Source organism: Falco peregrinus, chromosome 5 (genome assembly GCF_023634155.1).
Source record: "Falco peregrinus isolate bFalPer1 chromosome 5, bFalPer1.pri, whole genome shotgun sequence".
NCBI classification, from domain to species: Eukaryota; Metazoa; Chordata; class Aves; order Falconiformes; family Falconidae; genus Falco; species Falco peregrinus.
The window spans coordinates 104,924,866-104,934,619 of record NC_073725.1 but is presented as its reverse complement, the minus strand read 5'-3'; the positions used below and the strand labels follow the sequence as shown (position 1 = coordinate 104,934,619).

The 9,754-nt window shown below is 44.9% G+C and overlaps 1 protein-coding gene across 1 annotated transcript; it reads left to right on the top strand.

Annotated features, from left to right (window-relative positions):
* The first annotated feature begins 58 nt into the window (after positions 1-58).
* Positions 59-4,861, top strand: PDE12 (phosphodiesterase 12). The gene is made up of 3 exons (XM_027794973.2): positions 59-1,391; positions 2,405-2,483; positions 3,227-4,861. The coding sequence occupies exons 1-3, from the start codon at positions 114-116 to the stop codon at positions 3,667-3,669; spliced, it is 1,800 nt and encodes a 599-aa protein (XP_027650774.2). The 5' UTR covers positions 59-113; the 3' UTR covers positions 3,670-4,861.
* Positions 4,862-9,754: the final 4,893 nt, after the last annotated feature.

Here is a 9,754-nt window from a genome sequence, read left to right as displayed (position 1 = left end):
CGCCACGCCCCGCGCGGTGGCTGTTGGGAGCGCGGTCCCGCCGCCGAGGCCGCGCGCCGCTCGTCGTTTCCGGGCGCGCCTCGCGGAAGCGGGCGAGAAGCGGCGCCGGCTCCATGTGGCGCCGGCTGCGCTCCGCCCTCAGGAGGCTCGGCGGCTCGCCCGCCGCCCTCCCCGCCGAAGGCGCCCGCCCGCCCGCCGGCCGCGGCGCCATGGAGCGGGCCGTGGTGCGCTGCGTGCCCTCCGAGGCCAAGCTGAGCCTGCGGTTCGTGCTGCCCGACGGCAGCGCCCGGCACATGCAGCGGGACCAAGCGGAGCCGCTGGGCCGGGCGCTGGCCCGCATCGCCGCCAACGCCGCCAAGGGCCGCACCAAGGCGGCAAAGAAGAACAAGAAGGCGCGGGCGGAGGGCGGCCCGGCGGCGGAGGGCGGCCCGGAGGCGGCGGCGGTGCCGGCCGTGCGGCTGTTCTCCCGCGACGGGGAGGCGGTGGCCGAGGAGGTGCCGAACGCGGCGGCCTGGCAGGACGGCGCCGTGCTGCAGATCGGGGAGGCGCAGTACCGCGTGGAGCGCAACCCGCCGGCGCTCACCGAGCTGCAGCTGCCGCGCTCGCTGCTGGCCGGCTTCCCCGTCTGCCCCAAGCTGAGCGCCGAGTTCGCCGCGCCGCAGCACTGCCTGTTCCGCTGGTACCGCGAGCAGCGCCCGGCGCCTGGCGGGGAGGCGGCGGCGGGCGGCGGCGGCGGCGGCCCGGCCTGGGTGGAGGCGGCGGTGGGCGAGCGCGTCTTCACGCCCCCCAACGCGCTGGTGGGGCTGCGGCTGAAGCTGAGCTGCACGCCCGGGGACGCGGCGCAGCGCTACGGGCCGCCCCGCGAGGTGGAGAGCAGCGGCCCCGTGGAGGCCGGGCCCGGCGCCTGCACCTTCGACGCGCGGCACCTGTACACCGGGCGGGTGTGCGGCGGGGGCGCGCTGCGCGCCGTCTCCTACAACGTGCTGGCCGACGTGTACGCGCAGACAGAGTTCTCCCGCACCGTGCTGTACCCCTACTGCGCGCCCTACGCCCTGGAGCTCGACTACCGGCAGAACCTGCTCAAGAAGGAGCTGGCGGGCTACAGCGCCGACCTGATCTGCCTGCAGGAAGTGGACAAGTCCGTCTTCGTGGACAGCTTGGCCCCAGCCCTGGATGCTTTCGGGCTCGAGGGGCTGTTCAAGATTAAGGAGAAGCAGCACGAAGGTCTGGCCACTTTCTACCGCAGGGACAAGTTCAGCCTGCTCAGCCGGCACGACGTCGCGTTCAGCGAGGCCCTGCTCACCGACCCCCAGCACAAGGAGCTGTGCGACAAGCTGGCCCGGTACCCCGCGGTGCAGGAGAAGGTGCTGCAGAGGTCGTCGGTGCTGCAGGTACGGCGCGCGCCGCCCTGCGTCCTCTTCCCCCTCTCCCCGGGCAGGTTTGTCGAGCGTCAAACCAGAGGAGAAGGGGGGCGAGGGATTAACAGTCAGAAACGTGGGACGGTGGTACGTTCGCTGTTAGCCAGGGTAATGGATAGAGCAGAAGAGCAACTTGGGAACAAGAACAGAAACATCGAGGCTTCAGTGAAGTGGATGTATAGAATCACCAAAACTTGGTAAAAAAGGCAATTTTTTTTTTTTTTAAGACAAAGACAGCTGTTGAGATTCTGAGCCAAGTATCAATTCTCAAGTGGTATTAGCTGCCAGGCTTTTCACGGCTTACTCCCATACATCAGAATATGTATTTCATAAAACTTAAATCTTGTAAGTCGGTTCTAGATGAGATTAAGTTAATTTATCTTGCATTAGGAATGCCACTTCAGAAAGTGACAATAGGGAGAGAAATAAGGTTGGAGGACAGGTCAGTGAGCTTGTTGATGCCAGTGGGTCTGCCGGCAGAGCACTGTGTATACGGTAGAAGTCTGTGCCAGGAATTTTGGAAACACTAACTGATGAAAGTTTCTTTCTTGTGGACTGAGTAGGACTAAAAAGATTTCCTTGATACATTTATGTTCAGTTTAAGAACTATGCAGTGCTACGGTTTGCTTGCTAAAACCAGAGCGATAGCTCCAATTCTGTTGCAGAAAATAATAGTACAGAATGGTACAGCATTAGCAGCATCTTAGGAAAAAATATGGGCTGGATTGAAGGAAAAAAATACAGCCAGACCAGGCACTTACAGACGAAAGAGCATTTGTCAAATACCTGGATGTAGTGATAATATATTGCCTCTATAAACAGACCTTCTATAGAAGATAAAAAGACCCAACTTAGGAGCTGTACTGTTCATTAGTTGTCAAGTGCTTTGACCTGGATTGCCATACAGGCATAAGCTAACTATTGCACTTCTTAAAATATTTGACTCTCTATTTAAGACTTATCAAGGATTACTTTTTCTCTTGAAGGTTTCAGTTCTTCAGTCTACAACCGATCCTTCCAGGAAGATTTGTGCAGCTAATACCCACCTATACTGGCACCCGAAAGGTAATTTTGTCATGTTCGTGTATGTGGGATTAACTGGGTTTGTAAAGTTTTTTGTCCTTTCTGGAGAGAATAGATTTCCCCCTGGTTTTTTGCAGCTATAGCCTTTTCTTCTGGAACTGAGGGTTTCTTGTCTTGTTTCTTATCTTGATGAACCAAGCCAGGCTGCTTGGTATGTGTGTTTATTTTCTTTAGAGTAGGATTGTTCTAACCTGCCTGGGAGTCAGTAGAATATAGCTGAAAGCAAAGCAAGTCACGTTACTAAGTTACTATGGTCTAAGAGTAGACCATAAAATATAGATAGCTTTGTGTGCACTCAGAGCTTCCCAATCCTGTTGTACCTGAAGGATCTGTATTGGGATGCTGCCAGGAGGGCAACCAGGCTGGGCTACAGAAGCTTTTAGAACAGATTCTCCTCTTTTAAATCGGTTTTCTTTTGGTTCTGTGCTTTTCAGGAGCAGCATTATTAGAATGGTTGCCACAAAACAGAAAGCTGATGTAATTATGGGTGCTGGAGGTTCAAGGGTTCTTGCATGTGCAAGTTGAAATTAAAACATTGTCCCTTTAAACTTTTGTAGTCACAAACTTCAAGGTGGTCTTATGAATACTATTCTAAAATGTAGTGCACAGAAAATATAAAATGAGATTGCCGTTTCAGAGCTATACGTGATACATGCTGAAGTGAGTAACTTGGAAGATTCCTCCAATGCTACTGTGAAGTATTTAATATGTTTTTATATCCTTAGGTGGAAACATCCGTCTCATCCAAATTGCTGTAGCCTTGTCTCACATCAAGCACGTAGCATGTGACTTGTATCCTGGTATACCAGTCATATTCTGTGGAGATTTTAATAGTACACCATCGTCTGGAACGTACAGTTTTATTAGCAGCGGCAGCATTGCGGAAGATCATGAAGACTGGGTCTCAAATGGTGAAGAAGAAAGGTGCAATATGGCTCTCAGCCATCCTTTCAAACTGCTAAGTGCTTGTGGAGAACCTGCTTATACAAACTATGTTGGTGGGTTTCATGGGTGTCTGGACTACATTTTCATTGACAAAAATGCTCTAGAGGTTGAACAGGTCATTCCGATGCCAAGTCATGAAGAAGTAACAACCCATCAGGCTTTGCCAAGTGTTTCACATCCTTCCGATCATATAGCATTAGTATGTGACTTAAAGTGGAAATAGATCAGCTCTTGCATGGTGCTTCTGGGGGTTTTCAAACCAGAAGTTTCATTTTCTGCTGGGGAACTGAGGTTACACCCTGGCTTGTCTGCTACTAAAAGGAAATCAGAATGATTACTGAAAAGTTCATGTGTGTAATGGTTCTGCTGAATACTATCACAGTGTTCAGAATATTTGCATGAGAACTTTTTCATTCCCTTTTTATATGCTTACAGGAAAAATCTAAGACGGGGTTTTGAAAATTGGATTATCATATACCTTTTTATTGGTGTTTTTAAAGGATTAAGAATATTTTGTCTAAAAAATATGAATTTAATCTGATTTATAAGACAGTATACAAACTGAACCCTGCCTAATTCAGAACCAAACATAGAACCTGAAAACAAATGGATTTAATTGATTCAGCCTCATTGTAATTACTGTCACAGGACAGTTTTTTTAAAAATAAGTTTGCAAATTGTCTTGCTCACCATTACTGTGTTCCAATTTTTTAGTAACTAGCATGAACAACATACTTGGACCTACCACCTTCTGAAAAGATATTCCTTGAGTATCAGCGGATAGCTCTTCTGTCAACAATCAAGCAGGTTAAAATCAAAGTTATAATTGATTTGGAAGCATTTTGCTTGCCCACTCAGTATGTGTAATGAGGGTAACTGCAGCACCGGCTAAAACTGGACTACATATTTAGGTAGCATTTACTTTGAACATCTGCTCCTCCTGTTCATGATCATTGGCAATAAATACTGAAGTTTAGGACAGCCAGCTCTGGATGGGAGGGAGCTGGGGAGCTTTTTAACAATGTGTTTTCAGGTGAGGGGGAGTTACAGAATAGTTAATGTTGTGCATTAGCTATCTGTGCCTAAATCAGAAAAAAGCCCACAAGTGACTTGCAAACCTTTAACATAATTGTTCTATTTTGTTCCTCTATTGCATACAACGACCACCTGCATCTTTAATGGTGTTCTACCTGAATTTTTTCCTTTAGAAATATAGTCTTCCCTGTTTTGTAGGAGATGATTTGGATGTGGGGAAATGTATTTTATCTGTACCTTCATTGACTGCATTGGAGGGGTTTGAATCACTTAACAAGCTTTTCTCCCTGCATCATTAGTGCATATGAAACAAATAGCATTTGAAAACTATTTCACTTGATCTCCCTCTTTCACTTAATAAAGTTCTCTTTTCAATAGTCTGTTACTATCATCAGTTTTGATTTTGTTCTAGTTACTGATGTCCTTCATGGCAAAGCAAGTCTGCCCAGTTACATACCCTGTATTTCCACAACTACTCACCTCCACTGTGTTCTGGTGGACTGTAGGTTACAGCTGGGATTCAGTAAACTCCTCATACACTGCTAAAAACAGGCAGAAACTTTCAAGCAGCATATAGCTGAGGGTCATTGGTCCTGTCTCTTGCCATAGTACCTGCTAGTTTCTGAAGGGTGGTGCTTTAAAAAGCTTGTCAACATCTGCTCTTTAGCTTTTTCTATGTTAATTCCAATAAAACTACTACTGTTTTCCATTACCTCCAGGTTTCAATTTTTGCTAATCCAAATGGTAGCTAAGGGCTTTTGGATTAAAAAACTGGAAGCAAAACAGAGTGTGACATTATAAAAGTGGCAGTGAATGACGTTAGGTCGTTGAGACAGGGATGGACAGTACTCACCCAATAAAATTGGACCCCACATACTTCGGGTATGTCCTTGTTCAGTTACTGTTCTCTTGTATGTCTAAGTAAAAGTGTAATTCAGTCTTGCATATGAGTTGAAGGGGATATCTATTCTTCTAGACTACAAAGTTGGTAATAAAAGTATCAGTGATTCATAACTAAACTACAAGGTACAGGAGTGAAGAGAAAATCTTGCAGAAGAATGGAGGCTGTATACTTCATATCTGGGCAAAGAATATTTACTAATTTAGTAAATGAGGGAAAGCTTACACCTGAAGATGTAACATTTGCAAGCATATGGCATCTTAAAATAATGACAAAAAAATAATAGGACAATCTGTTCAAGAAGAAAAAAAATCTTAAGTATTAACACCTGGGGAAAAACCACTGAAAATAACCACGTTACAGCTGAGCCAGAGGCCACCTACAATTTGCCAGCTCTAAAAAACTGGAGGGAAAAAACACCCAAAAAACCAAACTCCACTGAGTAACGCAGGCTTGCAGACTGGCAAGAGCAATGTCCCAGTCACTTAGAACAGTAAGATTGCACTTGTTGAGTTTGGAATTAAATTATATTAGGCTAACTGAGGTCCCCTTATAACTTCAAAAGGAGAAAAAGAATGTTTTTTGAAGTACCTATCCATTACAATTGGGTTACTTAGTTTTGCTTTCCAAAACCAGAACATTAAGAATCTGTTAACTTCTCCACAGTTACACAAGATGGAGCTGCTCAGAGGTCTTCTGCCTCCCTCCCAAGAAACAGCAGGTCCCCCTGGTTCCCTGTATCGGTACTGGGGCCGCTGCTCCTGTCCCCACACAGCCCAAGGAGAGGGAGAACACAGCAGAGCTGGCATGTGCAGGAAGCAAACCGAAAGGGAAAAACACGGCACTGGAACAGGCCCAGTAAAAGTAGATGGCCCTTGCACACAGCAGATAATCCTTTAATATCTTCAGCAGGAAATTCAGGCCCATGAGCTGGCACTGGAGATCCTCCGGTGCAAGTATCCCTCATTTTATTAGCAAAATGCAGCAGCACAGGCTGACTGCCAGTAGCACCAACGTGTCAGGAACCACTTAGACATTTCCAGGGTGAGAATCCAGCACTAGGGTCTAGGCTAGGAAAAAGTCACAATTCAAAAGAATTGTGGTTTTTTGAGGGTAAAAAGCAACCCTTAGAGACACACCTGTGGCCCATACCCCCCATGCTCTCAGGCTACGTTTACATCTACGTGAGGTAATATATGGTGCTTCCCACTCCACATAAGGTGATTTTTTAGTTCCCGTTTTAGCCTCCCCTACAACATCTGGACTTTGCCCAGCAATTAATTTTTCCTCTCTAAATCACCTCTAGAATTCAGATTTGTAGAAGCCCTATTAAGCTCTGTTTTATTGTATAAACCTAAACTCACCTGTGCTCCTCTTCCAGCGATTGGAACGCTCCACATCAAGAAAGTGGGCAAGATTCTTTTTGTGTCTTTTTAAATTTATGCAAGAAGAGCATTTTTTGTTGTTTGTTTTTTTTTTTTTTTTTAAACGCTCTTTTTCCCAGACTAGCCATTAAGGAAAAAGGAACATTGCACTTAGCTTTCCCATCCCTGGTGCAGTAAACTCGAGAGGGCACTGCTCCAGCATCTGCTCCGACTAGCTGCTGTCCCGGGAGGGAGTTTCTTCTTTCACACTGGCTCCTGCTGTGGACAAACTTGTCACTCACAGGAACACTACTGAAACTAAGAGCACTGAAAGACTGGCCTTCTGGAGTAACAGATAACTTGTCTGGTTTCTGGGTTGTTCCAGTTACTGTGAAATGTAGCTTACCTGTGTATTTGGTATGTACAAAAAACCCCAAGTTCTGCCAGATTCTTCAGACTGGTCTGGCAACTTGGAACTCGTATTATTCCCGCCCGCCCCCCCCCCCCCCCCCCCGACCTTGTCTATTCCAGACAAAGGGATCTTCGCCACCTGTGGCAGCTAGTACTTGAATTCTTACACGAGTATTTCTTCTATCACTGCTGTTTTTGAAGGGACTAATTCAAGCCTTCAGTAAAATGCCTTTACGTATCATGATAAAGCAAACAATAACGCAAAGTATGATTGAGAGAAGGAAAAAGGACAGAGAAAAATGGTACAAGAAAAGAAGGGGAAAAAATACCCAACATGCTGAACTGTCAGATGTTCTAAGTAATTGTGTAGTTGCCTCGGTTCTCGCATTTCTAGCATCAAAAAAATTGTTCCAGGTCTTCAAACCCACCCAGTAAGAGGAAGAGCCTGAAAGATCCCAGTTTTCCTAGAATTTGCCACAGATACCTGTCATTTCTTACTCAAGTCCCCTGTCAATACCATTCTTGACAAGGGCAGGAAAGATACTGGGACAAGGTGATGTGCAAAGTTTCATCACATTGCACTGAAACTGCCTTTGTCCAGACCTTAATATAAAGATTACTCAGATGAGCAAACGACTGCAAACTGGGGTCTGAATTCTCATTACTGACAAAACCCTAACTCACTTTTTTTACACAAGCAAGGCCACTGCTGTAAGCGCCCTCATAGTGTTCTATTGCCTCCAGTACGTTGTTTTTCTGGTTTATGTTGAAAATGCTGAGAACAAACCAAGCAAGTAGAAACCTTTGAAGCACTTGTTGCTAATTCCTGATGCATTTAGAACGGATTTTTGTTCTGCTTCTAAGCAGTCCAACCAAAATGCGCAGATTGTCTACAAAACAGCTGCAGAACAAGTCCTAGATTATGTTGTTCATGAAGCCTTTGTTTTTTATTTTAAAACTAGCAAAACAGAAAAAATAAACCAAACAAAAAGCCTAACAAATATCCATTACTATTTATGTTGTAGAATTGAGTGGTCAGGTTAGTTACATGTGAGTAAAACAAAACAAGACTTTTGCACTGGTCTGTATGTAGGTCTAAATATTCACACAAAACTGTTCTCCAGATGTTGGAAAAAAATGAAAAGCCAATCATGCACGTACTGAAAATGTAAGGAATAAACTGTGTCAGCACAAACAAATAAAATAAAAAGCACTCATTCTTCAGTGTTTTGCTCTCTAAAGTTAAGCTGGCCATCTGATACACTGAAATCAAAAAACCTCTTGTGTACAAGTATTACTAGACTGACTCTCCAGCACAGTAGAACTTACCCATTGTTTGAATATAGGAGTTGATGCTACACAATGAAATAATTCAGTCACTGGAACTCAGGATTTCCTGTCATTACAGTAGAACGAGGAACAAGTTTTTAGCAGCCTTGTGCCTGTCCAAGATTTTGGACTTCTGGGACAACAGCTCAGTTCAGGTATTTGAATTCTGATAGGGAAATGACAAACAGAGTTAGTACCTGAACTCTTCAACAGACATGACAAAATGGGATCTTTGTGGGGATTTCATCTGGCTCTGGAGAGCAGGGCTGTATTATATGCTGTTACCGACACCAAACATACATAGGTCAGTGTTATAATTGCTTTAGTTAGAAAATAACAATTTTAAAGAATGTTAGAAAAAAAATTACACCCAAGAAATTTATTGACTTTCTCTTACTACGCTGTGGGATAAGCTGTAGCCTTAACCTCTCATGCAGGCTCCATCACTCTTAAAAGACGCTTGAGATTTTTACTACTTTCTGACTTTCACTTTGGGAAATTACTTATTTTATAGCAGAATTACGACCTACTGGTACACAAAGCCAAACACAGTGACTCTGAAATATAAACTTCTATACACATTCTGTAACTCAAAAGCATAGTGGCTAAACACAACTCACCTAAGCCTGAGTATTTAATTACTTCAAAGCATTTGGAAGAATTAACACAATGAAATTTTCATCTCTGTGAACCAGAATGTTTCCTTCAAGATAACAGGCCTAGTTTGTTTCTAAGTATCTGCTTTTTTATTTGAAGTCTACCTCTTCACTTTGTCCTCCTAAGAGGCGGCAGCAATTCATTTGTCACAAGCACTATTTCATTTTAACCTACTGGGGCTACCAACACAATCCCTATTACAGACAAGCTGCCTCTTCTGAACAAGGTGCTCCTTTTAAGGTTTACTTCAAGAACTGCATTGCTAGAAACACGCATGTTAACACCTACTGATCCAATGCACGGATATAGCAACTTTGGTGAATACGTAATCAGCAATTCATTAAAGGTGCAGGCAAAACCCTACTCACCTTACACTGTCTCCTGGGTTTCTCTTACATACTGAAGACATGAACTGAAGACAGTTAATGACTGTATTCAAAAACTCTGGAATTTTCTGTTAGTTGTGTTCACAGTAACTACTTCCTAGAAACTTAAATCTCAGTTACAGCAGAAGCTGCCTCAGAATGTGCTCTTAACCTAAACTACCTTGAGTTTAAGCACACCTTGTCACTGGGATTTCTTGTGGCACTGATAAGACCTGGGCAAAAAAT